Raw genomic sequence first — 22,089 nt, forward strand, 5'->3', positions numbered from 1 at the left:
CGTCACATCTCGAGTACATAATCTTACTGTCACCTTAGAGGAGTTGAGAGCAGTGGTGTCACTAGAACACAAGAATGGCTTCAAGTCACAGCTCTGAGGCAAACTTCTAAGCCTGGTCTTTTCCATATAATATATAGAAAGTACATAAAATCATTCCTAAGTATCATCTGCCCATATATTTAGTTTTAAAGAAAGGATGATAATGACAGGTAGACAGGTTGAGGTGGGGAGGTTAAATTTCCACTACCCTGGCACACTAGCCTCAAGTACAAACTGACAGAATTAACTAGAGGTGAAATCACACAATGTATTAATATGTGTATTTGCATAGTTTTGGGTATATTGTCCAAGAAAGCCCTTGACATTTACTCCTAAAGTTCACCTGCACAGTAATGAATTTAAAACCTTAAATGCATTTTACCAGAATCCAAATACTAAATTCATATGTTTATAAGGGTATATAAAATAAGACCTAACATTAGGTGCCTCAAGGGAAGGTAACATGATGAGGAAGAGGTGAGATGAATACTTTTACACGGAATTCTCTAAATGTGTTACCTACTCAAAAAAATAAATGTTCAAGCTAGAAAGAAAAAATAAATAAATAAATGCAACCATACATCTGATTTTTTAAAAAGTCTTCAGCATATGAATCAATCTAATCTTTACTCTTTAAGACTTTGAGCAACTAAGTGAATTATCTTTAAGACAGGCACAGAACAAATAACTCTACAAACCTCAAGAAGTAACTGAAATGTTCTGATGAGGTCAGTAATGTTGGCACTGCACAGCTGTGGGAAACACAGGAGCACCACTGGGTTGAGCTTCATCAAAACTCACCCGAGGGTTCAGCAAAAATTAGCATACCAGAGGCTGAGGATTCACTGTCATAGAAGACAAGTTTGGTTTTGTTTATTTTTCTAAAAGTCCTACTTTTACACCAAAAGTTTTGCTGAATCTGTGGAGTCATTAGTAGGTTTAAAACACACTCAGGTATGAAACAGAAGGGAACAGAAAGGTTAGCGAGAATAAACATCTCAGGGTAGAGAAAGAGGCACAGGTTCATAGCCTCCGCTTTTGTGCTCTCAATGGTCTCCAGTAATCACAATGTCATTTTGTTCACACCTGGTGATATAAACTCCTGTGGGCAGAAGCGAGATCCCCTTAAGACTCATGACTTGCTTTATTGCAGTGGTTTGGAACCAAACCTGCAATATCCCTGAGGTCTGCCTAGACACACATCACCAAGATATCAGGTAATTCACTCAACCCCTAGCTCTTGAAACATTTTCTGCACTTCTTTTTTTTTTTATGGAGTACTCTCTTCAAAAATGTTTACAATGTGGATCTTTGAGTGATAAATCTTACTGAACTTTCACATGTGAATAACAATATAAATTAACAACTGCTATAAATGAAATGTCTAATCCGAATAAAGAAAACTATAAGAGGTTTAGAGAAAAAAAAAATTTTTTTTTAGCTCTAATACTTTAAAAATAGTTTTCTTACAGCAAGCATTGCCCTTCAAAAGAGTAAGGTCAGTATGATTCCTGTTCTTCGCACAATGATCTACTATCTAAAAGTCTTTAGATTTTTCTTATTATCTTTAATATTCCTAATTTCAGTACGTGTCTAGATATGGGGTACTTTTTGCCATCGGGCACCCTATGGTGTCTCAATCTTTAACTTTTCTTCTTCTGACCTTGTGTGTTACTTGAATGCTGGGACATCTACTTATGTCCTTCATCCCACTTCTAGATTCATATCATCAGTTCAGTCGATCAGTCGTGTCCGACTCTGCAACCCCATTGACTGCAGCACGCCAGGCTTCCCAGTCCATCACCAACTCCCAGAGTCTGCTCAAACTCATGTCCATCAACTCGGTGATGCCATCCAACCATCTCATCCTCAGTCATCCCCTTCTCCTCCCACCTTCAATCTTTCCCAGCATCAGTTCAGTTCAGTTCAATCACTCAGTCGTGTCTGACTCTGCGACCCCATGAATCGCAGACGCCAGGCCTCCCTGTCCATCACCAACTCCCGGAGTTCACTCAGACTCACGTCCATCGAGTCAGTGATGCCATCCAGCCATCTCCCTTCTCCTTCTGTCCCCAATCCCTCCCAGCATCAGAGTCTTTTCCAATAAGTCAACTCTTCGCATGAGGTGGCCAAAGTACTGGTTTCAGCTTTAGCATCATTCCTTCCAAAGAAATCCCAGAGCTGATCTCCTTCAGAATGGACTGGTTGGATCTCCTTGCAGTCCAAGGGACTCTCAAGAGTCTTTTCCAACACCACAGTTCAAAAGCATCAATTCTCCGGCACTCAGCTTTCTTCACAGTCCAACTCTCACATCCATATATGACCAATGGAAAAACCATAGCCTTGACTAGACAGACTTTTGTTGGCAAAGTAATGTCTCTGCTTTTCAATATGCTATCTAGGTTGGTCATAACTTTTCTTCCAAGGAGTAAGCATCTTTTAATTTCATGGCTGCAGTCACCATCTGCCGTGATTTTGGAGCCCCCCAAAAATAAAGTCTGACACTGTTTCCACTGTTTCCCCATCTATTTCCCATGAAGTGATGGGACCACCTGCCATGATCCCAGCATCAGGGTCTCTTCAAATGAGTCAGTTCTTCACATCAGGTGGCCAGAGTATTGGAGTTTCAGCTTCAGCATCAGTCCTTCCAATGAGTATTCAGGACTGATTTCCTTTAGGATCTAGTGATTTGATCCCCTTGTTGTCCAAGGGACTCTCAAGAGTCTTCTCCAACACCACAGTTCAAAAGCATCAATTCTTCGGCACTCCACTTTCTTTATAGACCAACTCTCATGTCCATACATGGCTACTGGAAAAACCATAGCTTTGACTAGACAGACCTTTGTTGGCAAAGCAATGTTTCTGCTTTTTAATATGCTGTCTAGGTTTGTCATAGCTTTTCTTCCAAGGAGCAAGTCTTTTAATTTCATGGCTGCAGTCACCATTTGCAATGATTTTGGAGCCCAAGAAAATAAAGTCTCTCACTGTTTCCACTGTTTCCCCATCTATTTCCCATGAAGTGATGGGACCAGATGCCATGATCTTAGTTTTCTGAATGTTGAGTTTTAAGCCAACTTCTTCACTCTCCTCTTTCATTTTCATCAAGAGGCTCTTTAGTTCTTCTTTGCTTTCTGCCATAAGGGTGGTATCATCTGCGTATCTGAGGTTATTGATATTTCTCCCAGCAATCTTGATTCCAGCTTGTGCTTCATCCAGCCCGGCATTTCACATGATGTACTCTGCATACAAGTTAAATAAGCAGGACAACTGTATACAGCCTTGATGTACTCCTTTCCTGATTTGGAACCAGTCTGTTGTTTCATGTCCAGTTCTGCTGCCTCTTGACCCACATACAGATTTCTCAGGAGGCAGGTCAGGTGGTCTGGTATTCCCATCTCTTGAAGAATTTTCCAGTTTGTTGTGATCCACACACTCAAAGGCTTTGGCATAGTCAATAAAGCAGAAGTAGATCTTTTTCTGGAACTCTCTTGCTTTTCCAATGATCCATCGGATGTTGGCAATTTGATCTCTGGTTCCTCTGCCTTTCCTAAATCCAGCTTGAACATCTGAAAGTTCACGGTTCACATACTGTTGCAACTTGGCTTGGAGAATTTTGAGCATTACTTTGGTAGCATGTGAGATGAGTACAATTGTGCAGTAGTTTGAACATTCTTTGGCATTGCCTTTCTTTGGGATTGGAATGAAAACTGACCTTTTCCAGTCCTCTGGCCACTGCTGAGTTTTTCAAATTTGCTGGCATATTGAGTACAGCTCTTTCAGAGGATTTGAAATAGCTCAACTGAAATTCCATCACCTCCACTAGCTTTGTTTGTAGAGATGCATCTGTATCCACTCTATTTTCATTCCATTTTACCTTTATTTTAAATGTTTTTTATATTTCTACTTGGTTATTTCTTACACCACACTGCCAAAATCTTTTTTTCCTTTTAGTGTTTATTGGCTTTATCTTAGATCTTTATGGTCTTATGTAATCCAGTTTGTTTTCTTGTGATTCAGTGGTATCTCTTAGTTGCTTCTTTACTTTGGCTTGTGAACCCATTTACCCGGTAGTAAGGGTTCTGAGTGACAGTATGCACTGAAGAAGGGCTAAGGGCCAGCTGAGGGCTTGGCTAGGCTGAGGACTGAAAGAAAGGGGAAAAGACAAGCTTTATGGCAGACAGGCCCAGAACTATACAACCCCAGTTCATTATTTCAGTTTGTTATCTACCAAGTAATTGTTTAGATCAGGGCTTCCTTCCCATGCAGAAACTGGGAGAAATGGCAATTTCCTCAGTAACTTCAGAGCCCCAAGCCTAGACTGTAACCTACCAGTACCATCAGTCTGAAGAGAGAGGGATGGATAAATAATGCATAGTTAGGCAATCCTTACCTGCTTTTCCCAGATCTTCACCCAAAAGGAACTTTTGCACTGCCCTGATTTTGTCTGTGAGGACCCCTGGGGCACTGTTCACTGTACCAGTACCTGCTGTGACAAAGCAGGCAAAAGCAACTGGTTTGCTCCAATGAATCTACTCCAGCACATTTAGCCAGCCACGCCTCCACCAAGAACCACTTCAAAATAGCCCCAAAGGACCCTGGGCATTTTATCTTTTTTCCATTTTAATTACTATCTAAACACAATAAAACATTCTAATACACAATAAAAGAAACATTCTAATCAGAATATAACAGAACTTTACATGGTTTTATTTATACATTACTGGTAATGAAAGCAAACTTTATACAAAAAGTTTTATACAAATAAAAAAATCCTTGGCTAGGCACAGCCATTCATGTGTGTGTATACACCCACACATATACACACAAAGTATTTTACATCATTATAATTATACATATTTACAGATACACTATTTAAATTATTTTACAATTTAACAAAATGAGGACAGGCAATTACAAAAGCAAATAAAAATGGATGAAACAAACTAATCGTTAAGTTTAAAATGCTACAAAACTATTTTTAAAAATCTAGAAAAGAAAGTCATTTCTTTGAAATATCAAAACTAAGATTTCAGTACTGTTTCATTGTTGCTTTTACCTTAATAGTAAGTTGTAACCTGCTTAGAAATAAATATTCTGACCAGTAACAGGTGAGCAGTCACATTGATGACAGGAACAAGTTGACCATGTTGGCCTGAAGTTAAGAGTCAGCAAGTAATAACAAATGCAGATTATTATCTGGTAATCAAATATGTCATAAAACTGCCCTCTCCTGCTCCATTAAAAACATGAAGAATTCCAAGCTTTTGTGTAGTATGCACTATCAATTAAGACTCCAAGAAACTCAGCAACTTATCTGTAATATAAGAAAATGCTAAAGTTATGATTCTGTTTTCTGATATGATCATTTCATAAAGTGCTGTTCTTTCAAGTGACTTCTACTTAGACAATGTGTGCGTGTGTGTGTGTGTTAGTCACTTAGTCATGTCAGACTCTTTGCAACCCCATGAACTCTAGCCTGCTAGAATCCTCTGTTCATGGGATTCTCCAGGCAAGAATATTGGAGTGGGTTTCCATGACCTTCTCCAGGGGATCTTCCTAATCCAGGGATTGAACCTGGGTCTCCCTTGTTGCAACCAGATTCTTAACCATCTGAGCCACCAGGGAAGCCCTAGATAATACTGGTGGTTAAAGAACTAGCTTTTTACAGAATCAGGTTGGTAACTTTATCATTACACTCTCCTTTTGACAAGAATTTAATGAGACTATAGTACTTGTGAGTCTGAGTGAACTCCGGGAGTTGGTGATGGACAGGGAGACCTGGTGTCCTGCCATTCATGGGGTCACAAAGAGTGGGACACAACTGATCGACTGAACTGAACTGATAGTACTTGAAGAAAAAAAATCAGCAAAGAAACAAACTAGTAATGAAATAACATACTATTTGTGCTATCATGCAAGCAAATAAAATGTCAAGTATCAAATCCATGAAAAAATTGTACATTTGCAATGGAATTTGGAAATTTCAAACTAATAAACATCACTTCCAGATACAAGTTAATTGTTTCATGAATGGACATTATCTTCAAAAAGAGAATGGAAGTCACATTTTATAACAATGTTCAGATAAAACCACAGTTTAATTTCCTAAAGGTAGTGAAAAAATTTAAATTTATTTATAATGAATCTGAAAAATAATCAGGCAATTTTCACATCAAACTATTTTTTTAAGGTTCTTTAGAATAAGTTTTTTCTTCAAATTCCCCAGTATTCAATTTTACATTCTGAATTACATATATAGAATTTTAACTTCACATAAACTACTAAGTATCTTTTGAAGATTTCATTAACAAACTAGTTGCTCTAAGAGGATACTGAAATTAACAGATTATCTAAAAGATAGTAATTCATACTAAGTTTAAGAACAGATTTTTATAACTCAAAAATATTCAGAATCCTCACAATGAGATCAATGTCCAAATATGGTTTTTATTAAGATTTACCTATAAAGTTGGGTGTTTTGGATTCAAATAACTATGACTACAAATCAACTGAAAAATAGTGATTTGTTAAATATCTTTACAGTTTTCCTTACAGAAAAATCCAAAATAGTTAGGCAACTGGCCTAGGCCTTAAAGAAAAAAATCTGATACGTATTGCCTTAATAAATCTGTACAAGAATGGCTTAAAGAAACATGTTTGTGTACATTATTAATAATTTAATGTGGTAAATTGTGTCACCTCTTCAGATGACAATGGATTTCATGTTTTTAAATGTATGTTTTGTATTTAAAGTATTTTAGCACTCAATTAAAAATGAGAAAAATGTTAAATTACAGTGACTGCACAGACTTCACTGGCTATGAAATACACTGCTATTCAAGAATGTTTTCTTTTCTTTCTTTTGGCTGCACCATATGGCACACAGGATCTTATTTCTCCGACCAGGGATCGAACTGAGGCCCCCTGAAGTGGAAGCACAGAGTCTTAACCCCTGGGCCTCCAGGGAATTCCCTCAAGAATGTTTTCTTTTCTTTATCTATAAAAATTTATCAATCATCAAATGGATTTGCCCCCGCCTTAGACTCATGAGCATACAGAAGGTGGAGGAGAGAGGCTATCCTAATCTAACTGCAGCAGGCTTCACTGAGCACGTCCCACCTTCTAAGATAGGTGACTTAGAAGACTTTATGAGCAATCATCCTCCAACCTGTGACTGAAGCATGAGCTCAACTGGATGTCTGTCACCCACCACTCACATCTTCAGTGACTAACAGGCCATTAACCGAATAGGTACTGTGTCAAACACTTACTTTACTAGCCTCCTACAGTGTAACCATTAACTACCTGCATTTGGACTTTTCAAAGAGCTTCATTAGCTGCTGGAATCTTTCTGAGACCTGAAAAATTTTAAAATGAGGGTTAATTGTAAATATTGAGATAATATATTTTTGTATCTTTGATGAATATTTTCATAAAACATCTAAAATAAATAAATTTTTTTAAAAATAAAAAAAATAAAGTCAGCCTTCTGATTTGTGGAAAAAAAAAAGAAAACATTTAAAGACAGAGAAAGCTACCCTTAATAATAATGGTAAAGTAATGTTTCGAAAAACAAAGTATCTTCATAATAAAGGTAACTGCTATTTAACTTTTCAATATTAAACTTTCTTAAGCAAGAAAGTATCATTACAAAATTGCTTGAGATCAAATAAGTAAATGGTAAAATGACAGAAAAAAGAATTAGGATTGTTTCAAATTTCTTCCACATTCACCAAGCTTTTAACAGTTCTACCTGAAGAACATGAAGAACCATACTTTTTTTTTTTTGGCCCCACTGTGCAGCTTGCAGGACCTTGGTTCCCCAACCAGGACTGAATCCACACCCTTGGTAATGAAAGTACAGAGTCCTATCTACTGGATGACGAGGGAATTCTCCAAAGAGCAATACTTTTAAAGACATTAGCTAATAAATATATATTTATTTTAAACACATTAAAAATAAAATCCAAGTATTTAGAATAGTACCATCTGTGAAACAATAGAGATGTAAAATTTGGGTAGTTACCTGATATGGATTTTTATTCAACTTAGCAGCTAAATGAGTAAATGTTTTCAATGATGGCCCTTTTTTCTGACATTCCAATAAAATTTCCCGGTCATCATTTCTGAAGGGGGAAAAAATGTTTAATTAGTTTCTGTAAGTTAGAACAGAAAGGTAAAAAAAAGTCCACTTTCTTAATATCTACTAATAAGAATTGGCATTTTTGTTAAAACTCATCAAAAAAGGAAAAGTGTATATACTCAAATAATGGACAATGGTTATCTGAGAGATAAGATTATAGATGATTTTAATCTTTGAGTTCATACATATTTTCCAAATTTTCTAAAACAAATACACTAATGTATTTTCTAACAATAAGAATGAAAGATTTCCTTAAAATTCTACCTGTAGTGTGTAAATAGTACTAATAAAGTTAGGGCCCAAACGTGATCACAGACTTAATAGGTGAGAAGAACCAAAAAGTAATATAGAATTCAGATCTTCTGATCCCTAGAGCTTTGCTTTTTCTACATGGTCTGAACCAATGTTTGTTATTACAATCTCTGAGATTTTACCATCTACAGGTTACCTGAAATGAAAGCATGGAGGACTGAGGTATTAAAACTGATCCCAATTTCAAGAAAATTCAGTATCATTATACACTCTAGCCAGCCTGGAGATCATGTTCCTCTAGCTTAATGATTCACAACTGTGGTTGCCTTTACATCTGAAATGCGGTCTTTACATCTGCATTTTTAAGTTCACATTAAAATACAACAAAACTTATAAAACTTTTTTTTGAAACTTCTAATTTCAGGGGAAAACTCAAATTACTCACACTTTTTGTCCTATTCACCACCTGTCATTCCTCCTTTCTAAAGAAAATTTGTGTACACTAGGTCCCTTATGAGTGAAAGATTTCTTTTTTCCATTGAAAAAGTGAGGTAAACATAGTGAAAAGTTCTGTCCATCATGCCAGTACACATCCCTGGTCAACAACCACTGCTCTAGACTGTTCTACAGTACAGCTGGGCTGTATCCTAGAGTGTATTTTCTACCAACTTTGGCCATTTTTGAAGTGATCCCTTTACGTATTTTAAGTTGGGATAAAACTATGACATGATAGATTTCTGGTGTCTCAAAATTTCCCGGTGATTTAATAGTCTCTTAAGATTCTTACCTTGTCCACGAAACTATAATTTCTCCCTTCTTTTTAATAACATTCTTTGCAGAAAGGCTTGTAAAAGAAGTGGCAGACGCTGCTGATGCATCCTTAGTCCCTGGGCTTTCCTTTAAAGATGAGGGGTCTTTAGTCACTGAAGGGGCCTTTTTCTTACTGGCTTTCCTTCGATGAGCATTACCATTCTCACCAGAGTCTTGGGTAATTTTTTTGGTCTTTTCCCTACTGGTTAAGTCTGTTTCCTTTCTCTGTTTTTTCTGAGAAGAAGGATTTAGATCAGAAAGATTTCTTCTCTTTTTGTGAGGGTTATCCAACATCCCAGGCAACTCTGAACTGTTGGAATTCAATGCTGACTCTGAGTTTAAATCATCCTTTTTCACTTCATCCAAACTGGAAGCTTCCAAGGTTAGATCGATACAGGCCTCCTCAATGACGCATTCCAAAGGCCTGTTCGCCACCTGCACATTTTCTTCCTTCGAGTTATCTTCATCGACACATATCACTGGACACCCCAAGTCTTCAACAACTATAGCAGGATGGTTACCTTCATTTTTACTGTCACTTGAAACATCTTGTGTCAAATCAATAAAAGTATCAACAGTTTCAGGCTGCATATTGTCTAATACTGGAGCATTTTGATCCACACTACTTCCAGAACATCCCAACTGATCAATATTTAAAACTGTTACTTTTACTAATTCCCCCAACTTTTTGGTCTCGGTGACTGGATCTTTTGTGAGGTCTATACATGTGCTTGGAAGATGATCCTCAACAGAATGTGGAATTTCTTCCACTGGAGGCAATTCTTCAATGCTTTCAGGCACTTTTGGTTCCCATACTTGATGCAACTTCAAACATTCTTCAGCCTCTTCGGTACTTTGACTCACTTTACCTGAAGCATCTTTAAGAAATTCATATATGTCAGGAACTTCTGTTTGTATCACACAGTCTTGTTCCTCATGAACTAATCTGCCATCAACATTCTTACTGGAATTTTTCAGTTCCTCCACAGATTTAAAAACTCTGTTCTGACATGAAATATATTCTTCCTCCACTGCTTCATCAGCTTCCTTTTCCACTCTCGGCAGATATTCATCAGCCACTGTATTCTGTACAAGAGTAGGGGAGGTAGATGGTGCCGCACGCCGAATTTTCACGATGAAGTGATCGTTGGACTTTTCCATTATGACAGCGTGCATGGGGAGGTTAGGGTGGTACTGAAAGCCTGGAGCAACAGGCCGGCTTGTCCATGATGAAGAACAACTTGATTTACTGCTTGAATTATCAGACTCCAGGGCTAAATGAATATCCTGTTCAGATGCGTCCTCTTCCTCCAGTAAGGCATCCTCACTAAAATGGGCACTAATAACTTCTTCAGGTGTTGAATTAGACAAAGCTTCTGGCTTTAAAAAACTGAGATGGCCATCTGACTTCAGAGGCGATGGTACTGTTAAAGAGACGGCTAGATCCTCAAGAAGTATGGAAGAAATGTAGGGCTTGCTCTTTTCTGAACCACATACATTATCTTTACTTAAAGCTATGTTAGTGGACACTTCGAACATACAATTTTCATCCAACACATCCGGATGAACTGGCAATGAAAGCCCTGAAGACAGAGATGGACCTTTCTCAGATGACAGTAAGGACCAGTTGTCATCACTGATTATCTTAGGGCAGGGAGAAACCACCCCTGAAACGAGCTCTTCAGTTGTACAAGCTGGTATAGATTCACATTTGAGACTCTCTAGCAGCTGTTTCTCTGGTGTCTTTAACTCCCACTCACTTTTTTCATTACAGTTAACACTGCTGTCCAAAAGATCAGAACCTTGCAACAAACTTTTAAATATCTCTCCCATCTGTGCATCACTCACTAAATTAAATGTAAGGCTAGACGCCTGCTGTTCAGTAAGAATCTCAAAACTGCGTTCTGGCTTCAAAGGCACAAGCTGGGATGTCTGGGTATCCTCTGTGGCGCTACCTTCAATTTTTCCTGGCTTTGGGGTGCTCAGGCAGTTTGGCTCCAAGGAATGCGCTTCAGATTGAGGATTCTTCATATTATCAAAGGAAGTGTTAGCAGTCTTTTTAATGTCATGCTTTATTGTGTTACTATTGGAATTCTTTTGCTCTTGATGTTTTTCCTCAGATTTTTTACAACCTACTGAATACTTAGAAGAACCATAATCTTCTGATTTGGGGGATTTCTCTTTCAACATTTCTTTGCCCAAGTTGTTTATATTCCCCTTCTGACAGTGTGAAGATCGTGCTTTCTCTTTACTTTTCTTTTCAAGCTTTCCTTCGTCACTATCACTGCCAACATTCATGGAGTCACAAAACTTTACAAAGATTTTCTTAAGTTTTGTAAACAAATAATCGAGCTGTTCATCTACAAATTTCCACAATTTTTTTTTCATATCTGGCAGCTGCTGTTCAAATAAACGATCCACGATGCCATTCTTTTTAACTTGCTTGAGTTTGGATTCTATAACATCACAGAGATTCTTCTGTAAAGTAGTCACTGACTTAGATATTTTGGACAAGTCCAGGTATTTAATTAGTGATGTAAAACTCAAAATTGCTGACTCAATAATTCTATGAAATTGTATTAATGAAAATTTTACCTTGAATTTCATATAATTTTTCCTTACATGTTTTCTTATCATTCGTAACATGTGCATAATCTCTCGGACAGAAGAGGGTGTGACGATGATTGGAACTATTTTTTCCAGGCTGGAAGTGCTCATTGACCTCTCTTTCTTCTCTGTTTTTGAAGATCTGCTAGATTCACTTTGTCTTCTGTTCCATCTGCTTTTGGTCTGATGCATTTTCATAGAGGATATCTTCCTATTGTCTTTATCCAAACGCACAGAGCTTTTCCTACTTTCTGGGCTAGTTTTTGTGTTCTGCACTTCTGTAGAAGCTCTTGGTTTGGCACTTTTGTCAAAACTTCTTTGTGGTTCAGGTTTTTCATTGTCACTTATAATTTCTCCTTCTTCTAATTCATCTAAAGATGAATTCTTATGGGAGTCTGCTTCTGCAAATTTGTCAGATTTGCATATTGGCTTTTGATTTTCCTTGTTGAGATCAGACTGACTCATGGAGGTAGAATGAGCTGAATTTGGTAGAAACACATCTGTGAAAGAGAAAAGCATAGTATTGCCACATGACCAATCAGTGTTTGTCATTTAACATTTCCACGTTAAATATAACAAAAAATTAAATGTTGAGGCAATTTGTTATTTTAATAGCTTTTTTTAAAAAAAAGCAGAATGTTAATGTCTAACACTTATCATATGATTCATCTTTACTGGTCTGAGAAGGTGCCTGATAATGATAGTGCAGTTTGATCATTTGGGTAACCAGCAAAACCAACTGTTCATTTCTTGATGTTAGCAGCATCATCTACTCTATGCCATTTGATGATGGTTTTTAAATAAGAAGTATCTGAAAACAGGCAAAGAATATTTGAAACAATCTGTCCCACCATTCTCTTTTTTGTATAAATAAGCATTACCTAAATCTAGACTAAAGGCTCAATGTACATTACTAGTTAACAATAGAGGTCTAAACACTAGTTATATTATCAAATAAAAAGCATTAATTCATCTTGCTGGTGTATTTTTACATTCTCACATACAGATAAATTATAGAAGATAATATAAAGTATTACCTTTATGATTATTATTATATAATGGAACTTGAGATGCACTTTCCAGTCTAAGAACTTTTGCTACAGGTCTCACTGGACTATTCAGAGGACTGATGGCTTCTGGAATAGGTCTCAGTTGATTAAAGTCAATGCTCAGAACTGAGTTCTCATCATCATGATATACTGAGTTTGTTTCACCAACTTCCACTGTGTCATCCATTAACTCAGTCTGCTGAAGTGAAGATTCTGGAGTCTCTCTAGGTAAGCAAGGATCCAAATGACAAGACTTATTCTCAACCAGTGGTGGGTCTACAAGAGAAGGCTCAAGTTTTGGTGTACCACCTTCTGAAAGGACGGCTGGCAGAATGTCAGTTTCTTCAACTGAAGGCTGCAAAATGCTTTCACTGGATTTGGTCACATTTGTTGAAAAAGCCTCCTTCATTTCTGCCTCTTCAGAAATACTACAAGAATTTAAGTCACTGTTTCTTTTGCTATCCAATTCCAAGCCAACGTTCTGAGAAACATTTGTCTGTACTATGTCTATTTTCACAGGAACTGCTGCCCTGGCACCATTAACAGTCTGTTTCATTTCTGTGGATGAAGATAACGAAGATTCTGATGGTTCCATTTCCACAGGTGCTGAGAAGGAAGTCTCTGTGCCACATATGGGTGTGTCACAAGGCACAGTATTCTCCACAGATGCAACAGACAAACTATTTTCTTCTACTTTCCGTTCTGAAATACTGGTCCTGGGTTGAAATGCTGCTGTAAGAGCATCCTTTGGTTCCAATAACTCAGATTTGGTTTCCTCTGTGATATGGTCACTGACAGAGGGAACACATGTCACAGTCTTAGCCTGCACCAACGACTCAGAATCACATATGTCACAGGATTGGGGAGGATCCGTTATTGTATGCTGATTATCCTGAGAAACAGGCTGCTTTTTAGCAGGAGAAAGAGTTAAGTTCAATTTTTCCATAAAGCTCAACTTTAAGTCTTTGTTTTGTGGTTCATTTAGGGCACTCTCAGCTCTAACTGCTGGCTCCTTATTATTTGCTCCTTCAGAAACATCATTGTTAGAGACTTCCCCTTTATCATTTTTTGGCTCATTCTGTCTCTTTAAGTCTGCGGTGGTTTTCTTAGTTTCTTTGTTAGTCTTCTGCAAATGTCCTGGAGGTACTCTTTCTTCATTTCTGATATGCTTATTTTCTTCTTTGTTCTCTCGTTCCCTTTTCCTCTTTTCTTCAGTTCTGTGCCTTTCTGCTCTGAAAGGTGCATTTTCCCGCTGGTGCACAGAATCAACTTCTGTGGAATCAATGTGTTTGTGAGTTCTACTGGCTAAAAGAGAAGACGGACATCTTCCTTCTTGAAAACTATGATTACTTACAGCCCTGTCTCTTTTACAATCTTCCCAGCCTCTTCTCTCCTCTAGATGGTATTTATTTGAATTGTGTGAAGACTTTGATGGTTCATTTTTGGAATGCGGAAGCACCGCTCGTTCAGATCTTCTCCAATGATCCTGGCCTTTCCCTACTGATTTTGACTTCTGATCAACTTTTCTTTCTTCTTTGTCTTGTGATTTAAGTTCTCTTCTATTTACATTTTGTGATCTTTCACTTTGTCTTTCGAGTTTTTTGTCACTTTGAGATTCTAGTCGAGTGTGTGACTTGTCTCTAGAGCTTTCTTTCTCCCAAGAAGAGCTGATGCGTTCATTTTTATAATCTAAATCCGTGTTACTTTTCAACTTTGCAGTTTTGCTTTCAGCCTTTGGTTCACCTTTACCATATTTCTCAGGATGTCCTTGTAGCCTTTGACTGGCCTCTGTGTTCCTCGGTTCACCATCACCATAGCTAGTGCTCAAGTCTTTTCGTATTCTGTCAGTCCCCCGGTTGTACTGGCTATGTCGACTATCTTTCCTTCCTCTTCTATGATCCTCATTTGAATTGCTCTCACCAACCTGATAATGGAAACGTGACCAAATGCCATTGGTGGAGTGTTTTTCAACAGATGTAGGCAAATGCAAAGTGCTCTTTTTTTCACAGTGTGATTTTCCTTCCTTTTCATGGTTTGGCAGTGAAGTGCTGTAATGTACATCTTTAGAAACATCACTTTTCACTCTGTGATCAGTCTTTGAAGAGTCATCCAAATGGGGAGATCTGGATTTAAGATCTTTTGTTTTAACTAGATCTGATGTCCTTGAAGTTTTATGATTATTCCGAAAATGTGGAAACTCTGACAGTCTATTGAGAAATAGAAATATACACCAAAAACAAGGTTAATTCCTTTTTAATAATCCAAGGTTTAATCACATGTGATACACTTTAAAATTGGGGGTCCACATACCGGCAAAACTAATTTTACTTTGTAAAAAAGAAAAAGTATAAGAATTTACCAGTTTCCAATGTAATGGATACGTTTTTAAAATAAGGAACTCTCTTTCATTTATTTTGCTCAAATAAAGCCTGAAGGACCTCTCAGTTCTCTCCCAGCACTTGCCAATGTCATTCAGATTTCCTTCACTACAGGAGAAAGAAAAGAAGGGAGGGAAGGAAGAGTGGCAGGAAAAAAGAGGAGAAGAGGTGGGATGGGGTAGTTCTGTGATAGATGACCTAAGTTGTCCTTTACAAAGTATCCTGTGGCTTTAATATTAAGAAGTGAGAAACCAGAGGCTGGAAGGAGCAAGAGGTGATAAACAGTTTTGAGCACAGAGACCACTGCCAGTTTAGCTGAGAGGTGATGGGTAGCAGTGACAGTAGAAATAGGAGAGAAATGAATGAGTTGAGAGAATACAGACATAAAAATCAACAGGACATGGTAATGAATTGGATCTGAAGGATGACAAAGAGCTAAGTGTCACTGATGACTCCAAGGCAGGGTGCCTGCAAGTCCTAGTTTGCCAAGTAATATCAGTGTAATTACTAACAGCACTTCCTTCTACTCTCAAAAGTATCCTGGTTTGGGCAATAAATTAAATGGTCATTCTATCCTTCAGTCTCTCTAGCTTGCACCAGCTGAATAAATGTTGGGGAATCCACTAAGCAAGGAACAATGGAATGGGTTCAATCTTGAATTCAGTTTTGGATGAGGTAATTTTGAAAATTTTGTACAGATGTAAAGTAGTTATCTACATATAAATGGAACTGACTAGTACAAGTAAGATTACATCAAAAGAAAATACTGAAAGAGAAAGGAAAGTAAAGATATAGCTTTGAAGAAAACCAACTTCACCAGAAAAATAAGTCTCAAGTTAGGAAGAAAACTAAGGATCATGAAACCCAAAGGGAGAAACTATTTCAAGAAAAAAGGGTCAACTATGTCAAATTGTGTGTAAAGACAAGTTAAAATGAGAAGTCAAAACTAGATGATGAATTTAGTGGTAGTCACAGGAGGAAAAGGTCAGAGTGGACTGGGTTCGAGAGTGAGTAGAAATGGGAGGTGGAGAAACAGAGATAGCAAATTTCGATAACTGTTTTGGAGGTTTGGACTATCAAGGAGAAGAGATGCAATTCTCTGAAGCCAAATACTGCCCCAAACAAAAAAAAAAAAGTGAGAGACAGAGAGAGAGAAATTAAGTAGAAAATCTATTTCAGAGGAAAAAGAATATATAATTGAGAGATATTTTAAGAGTTGTCTATGACAGAATGTATAACACAGACATCCTCCTTGTATTTTAGTAATTTGGTGGGCCCCTTCTGGAACCCATGACATACACCATCATCTTCTCAGGATCAAAGAATATCAGAACAAGATCCCAGTATATTATAAAACTGGATACATTCAGAGAGGTATGTGGCAATATTCTATTACTAATCATACAGAAATCATTATGACAATATATTATTAGAATATTATCTCCTCTCAGTGAAACCTTAAAAATTTAACAAAATGCATGATTTTCATTATCTTTTCAAAGTTAAAAATATTCCACATAGCAATATTCATGTAATTTACAAACATATCCACATCCCTCAATCATACCTTTGGTGAAGATTATTTATTTCTTCATCCTTGCGGTTTATTTCCACTCTGGCTGTTTTGATAAGTGCTGAGATATTTTTCTTAAGGGACTGGTTTTCATTTTTTAAGCTAAAATTCTAAACATCATAAAATATATTTAGTAAAGTATGTATCTATGGAATAAACCACTGTTTATAATAGCTATTGATTACTGAATGCTAACTACATGCTAGGCATGACTTATTTTATTTTATGAAATTCTCATAGTCATAGGAGGAGTACAGTGATGCTCATTATACAAATGGGGAGTTTGAGATTCAGAGAAGAAACTGGCACCAAAGAAAGGCTATTTAAAATGAAACAATTTAAAAGAGGAATCAAAATGAAAAACCAATAAATAAACAGAAAAAAAGTTCTGCCTGGGTCATTATTTTGGAAATTATAAAATTTGTGTTATATTTAATAACTGGAAGTTTAAGTTGAAATAATATACTAATTCTTAGGTGAACAAAGAATGAATTGAGGACTGACTGGCTCTTTGGGAGAAAGGGAAAAGAAAAAGAAACAACTATCAAAACATAAAAATCAGAACAGGACATTCCTGATTCTGCAGCATAACAAAAAAAGTCACTCTGGCAAAAACTGTGAGGGTACCACCATTTTCCCCCATCAGTCATTCTAATCTTGGCTCCTCAAGCCATTCTTTTAAACCACCTATACAATCAAAATTTTCTATTCTTTAACTATTAACTAGTCTAGCAACAGTTATTTAATCATTGGACAATATCATTGAACAAATCAAGCAGTTTTATCAGTTTCATTGACACTGGAAATAATGCATATTTGGCCAGATTTGATATTTCACATAATACTTTGAAAAAAAGTTTCCTTATAATCTGTCAATCCTTTAGCATTTTAATTTCTAACAAAGAATTTTACTAAATTTTTATTTTAAAGGCTAATAAGGCAAAAATAAAATATTCATTATAATTCTACCTGTGTCTGTATTTCTTTAAACTTTTTCATCAGCTCTTTCATTTGCAGCTGACATTTTCCATATTCTGCCTGCAACTGTAAAATACAAGAAGATCAAGCATCATTTTAAATTTTTTTTTTAACTTAAATGACATTTCAAAATATTTAAAATTTTGTAAATCAACTCACAAAATAGAGTAAATGAGGTCTATTTCTATTAACAGGTATTTAGTTAGATTACTGGTTTTTAAGTTAGGCCTGCCAATAATGTTACTTTCTTTAGTTTCACATTCAGTCTCCAAACTTTAAATTCAAATAAGGTAGAAAGAAATTTGCCTGCATGAAGTCTTGGGACAATTTATAATGTAGTACAAATCATAAAAAGACAAAATGTTTTATCACACTGATTTACCTGTTGAGATTTTACATAGATACTTAAATTTAATTAAGCAAAATTATAACTACATTTAGCCAAACATTCAGAAGACACTGTTTCAAAGCAGATTGGAAGGCAGAAACTGATGTAAATGTTCTTTTAGTCTAAGAGCTACTTCTCAAACATAGAATGCCTATTCAGAAGTTAGCCAATGCCTGCATTTCAGGAGATATCAAAGCACAAAATAACCGTTGTTCATAATTCTGGTAATCCATACATCATTATATGTTGCCTCCTTTGCAGTTCCTTCTTCAGTCAGGATTTCTTCATATAAATCCAAACAATTCCTGGATGGTACAGAGGATTTGGATGCACTGTCTAAAACAAAGAAGAAACCCTTCCATTAAAATAAGTATTTCCAGATTTGATAAAATCCTATAAAAACTCCGGCATTTTTCTAAGAAATGGGAAAAACAATCCTAAAATATGTATGGAACCACAAGACTGCAAATAACCACAGCAATCTTGAGAAAGAAGATGAAGGAAGGAGGCATTACACTTCCTGATTTAAAACTATAATACAACACTGTAGTAATCAAAAGTATATTTTTATAGGAATAAGAACAAACACATAAGTGCTACAGCTCTTTTACAATTTGTCTAGCAGGTTTTCTGGTCCACACCAGAAAATACCCCCATGGGGAAAAAAAAAAAAAAAAACAGATACAGAGATCAGTGGAACGGAATAGAAAGCCCAGAAATAAAGGCAGGCATGTACAGTCACAGGCAGCTAGGTGGTAAAGAATCTGCCTGCAACACAGGAGACCTGGGTTTGATCCTGGGTCAGGAAGATCCATTAGAGAAGAACATGGCAACCCACTCCAGTATTCTTGCCTGGAGAATCCCATGGACAGAAGAGCCTGGCAGACCACAGTCCATACGGTTGCAAAGAGTTAGACACGACTGAAGTGGCTTCGCAGGCAGGCACACGTATACGGTCCCAGCTTATGACAAAGGAGCCAAGAATATACAATGGGGAAAGGATAGTCCCTTCAATAGATGGTGCTGGGAAAACTGGACAGCCACAAGCAAAAGAAAGAAAGTAGACCCTTATATTTATATAGCACACACAGAAATCAACTCGAATTAAAAACTTGAATTTAAAATCTGCAACCATACTTAATATCTTATAATAACCTATAATGGAAAAGAAGACAAAAAAAGAATATATCTCTATCTAACTGAATCACTTTACTGTATACCTGAAACTAACAAAACAATGTAAGTCAAGTATATTTCAATAAAGGGAACTGCCTGGCAGTCCACAAGTTAAGACTACATGCTTTCAATGCAGGGGGCACAGGTTCCACTCCTGACGGGAGAATTAAAATCCCATAAGCCCGGCAGAGGGGCCAAAAAAAAAAAAAAAATTAAAAACTGAAATGTATGGAAAAAGAGACTAAAAATGGTTACCAAGGGCTAGGGGTGGGGAAAAAGAGATATTGATCAAACTCTTTCAAGTTTGTGGACAAGTACAAACTAGCATCCAGCTATAAGATTATTAAGTTCCGGGGATATCATGTACAGCATAGTGATTATAGTTAATAACACTATTTTATATAATCAAAAATTGCTGAGAGTAATCTTAAAGAGATGGTAATCATGTGATGCTATACAGGTGTTAGCTAATGCTATGGTGGTAACCATTTCATAATATTTAAGTGAACAATATTTATGTGTTGATAAAATAACATACTATACATTTTTAAACCTACTTAATATTATAAGTCAGTTATATCTCAATAAAACTAGGGTAAAAAAAGAAAAATATACATGTTAAGCGTTTTGATATAGTGTCTACCTCTACCCAAAGAGCTATACATTTCTCCATCTTTTGTATTTCATCTAAATCTATACTAATTTCAGATTAGAACTGGAAAACCACTTTACCTAAAACAAATTTGTCAACAAATCAGACGTAAAGATCATATTTGTTTGAAGCTTTGAAAAATTTGATTGCAGAAGTTTTCTCAATTAGACAGGTCATTAGACTCTGCATATTATACTCATACTGATTCATTTGAAAATATATATAGTACCTACCCTTTTCAAAAGAGTTCTTATATCACGTAGCCTGTAACAGTGTGTAAGGTAATATATGTAGTCACCACTACCAGCTTTATTTTCAATGGTACAAAATACTCTTCCATAAGGTCTGATTAAATCTGACACCCAGATGAAAAACAAACCTAAGGGCTAATTTTTTCACCAATAAAGATTTGGGTGAAAAATAGTTACCTGAGTACAATCACTTCAAAGAAAAGGCAAACTGTTGAGAAGCTATGAGTTATGCCAGGAATTGGTAACAACAAAATAAACACTTCCAACAGACTGACCAAACAAAATGAGACAGTAGTTTGTTACAGAATTTACATACCAGAACCAGCACTGTCCAACCCAGCATATATGTCCAAAGAACCTTCATCATTATTTTTAAGAGGAGAAGCTGGGAAAAAAAAAAAAAATCAAAGACTAGTTAAAACTGACTCTGTGTACTTAGTGAAGTTTTTCCATTTCTACTCTGAAGGACCAGAAAAGGAGTATCAGTCTTGTGCCAAAAAAGAAAACTGTTTAGAAGCTTTTGTACGTCCTTATAAACATGCACATCTTAGTACATAGATACAGACTTAAAAACTCACTTTCAAAACCATACTAGTCAGAAGATTCCCAATCCAGTATCAGAACAATCTTCCTGCAAAAATAAAAACTCTAAACAAAATACTAAAAGCTAACTTTAGTTAATGCTCTATCACTGGATTTACTGTGCAATCATTTCACAATATATACAAATATGGAATTATTATACTGTACATCTGAAATTACTGTAATATTATATGCAAACTGTAGCTAAATTGAAAAAAAAAAAGCTATCTGAAGAACTAAAGAGCAATCCAAAGCAGGCAAAAACTGGAGAGGAGATGACCCCTGCAAAAAGCAATGAATTCCTACCCCCCCTTTTTTTTTTGTTTAACAAGTTTTTGTGCAAAGATAAGCCCTAGTTGGAGCCACAGCAGGCAGAGAAACTCAAATGGACACTTCTAGTCCTAATAACTTGAAGAACTAGAGAAAAAATTTTGGGGGTGATAAGAGCAACTAGAAAGAGGAAATCCAAAGAGCCACAGAAGACTCCCCAAATTGTGCCCAAATCTGAATAACACAAGTAAAGGTTAAAACTCCCAGGAGTCCAGCTAAAACCTAAAAAATCTCTGTAGCTAAACAGAGATTTCAGCTACTGTTCACCACAGGGAAGACAGAAGATCAAGTTCAGTTGAGATAAATGCCTGCTAAAATCAAAACACTAGCACTTTTCAGAGGAATATAACAGAATCATATATCTCAAACATTTACAATGTCCTAAACGCAATTCAAAATTTATCAAAGGAAATCTTGGTAGACAAATAAAAACAACTCCAAAACCAAATGAAAATTCTAAAACTGAAACTACAATATCTAAGGTAAAAAGATTCAACAGAAGAGGCGGTGAGCTTGAAGACAGATCAATAAATTATCCAATTGCAAGACTAGAGGAAAAAATATTTTTAAAAAGATCACTTACTAACCTATAGAATATCCCGAGTTCTCACATACTATATACCTGGAGTCCCAGAAGAAAAGAGACAACGGGGAGGAAAGTGATGCTAGAAGGATGCTAGAGAATACTAGAAGGACAAAAACGGTAAATAACTGAGTAAATACAAAAGACTAATATTTCATCTTAATTGGTTTAACTCCTCTTAGTTTATTTAAGATACATACAACAGGCTAAAATAAAAATTACAGCACTGTACCATGGGGTTCGAGACATTTTTAACAAAAAGGGATGGAAGAGGTCAAATGCAACTATATGTACAAGA

The 22,089-nt window shown here is 36.4% G+C and overlaps 1 protein-coding gene, 1 long non-coding RNA gene and 1 other non-coding gene across 11 annotated transcripts in view; 1 reads left to right on the plus strand and 2 right to left on the minus strand.

Moving 5' to 3' along the window:
• Positions 1-3,330: 3,330 nt before the first annotated feature.
• On the minus strand, positions 3,331-4,701 carry LOC147366006 (uncharacterized). The gene is made up of 2 exons (XR_015133132.1): positions 4,430-4,701; positions 3,331-4,181 (listed from the first exon to the last, which is right to left on the minus strand). It is a non-coding gene; the product is annotated as an uncharacterized LOC147366006 (long non-coding RNA).
• Positions 4,702-4,725: 24 nt separating this feature from the next.
• The window catches only part of CASP8AP2 (caspase 8 associated protein 2), a 35,073-nt gene continuing 17,709 nt past the window's right edge, over positions 4,726-22,089 (minus strand). For 4 of the 9 annotated variants that reach the window (XM_086317712.1, XM_086317714.1, XM_086317715.1 and 1 more), the window contains 9 exons: positions 20,613-20,681; positions 18,453-18,553; positions 17,821-17,895; positions 16,846-16,961; positions 12,889-15,107; positions 9,222-12,351; positions 8,066-8,165; positions 7,311-7,397; positions 4,726-5,353 (listed from right to left, as the gene is read on the minus strand). In XM_086317712.1, the coding sequence (XP_086173838.1) occupies positions 7,341-7,397; positions 8,066-8,165; positions 9,222-12,351; positions 12,889-15,107; positions 16,846-16,961; positions 17,821-17,895; positions 18,453-18,553; positions 20,613-20,681 (5,867 nt within the window). In that variant the 3' untranslated portion in view covers positions 4,726-5,353; positions 7,311-7,340. The remainder of the gene's footprint in view (positions 5,354-7,310; positions 7,398-8,065; positions 8,166-9,221; positions 12,352-12,888; positions 15,108-16,845; positions 16,962-17,820; positions 17,896-18,452; positions 18,554-20,612; positions 20,682-22,089) is intronic. The other 5 variants (XM_086317713.1, XM_086317720.1, XM_086317717.1 and 2 more) reach the window with 3 other exon arrangements.
• On the plus strand, positions 18,809-18,872 carry LOC147366008 (U7 small nuclear RNA). Its single transcript, XR_015133541.1, has one exon. It is a non-coding gene; the product is annotated as a U7 small nuclear RNA (small nuclear RNA).

Source organism: Bos grunniens, chromosome 9, assembly GCF_055505025.1.
Source record: "Bos grunniens cultivar Pamir isolate PY7600 chromosome 9, Bosgru_T2T1.0, whole genome shotgun sequence".
NCBI lineage: Eukaryota > Metazoa > Chordata > Mammalia > Artiodactyla > Bovidae > Bos > Bos grunniens.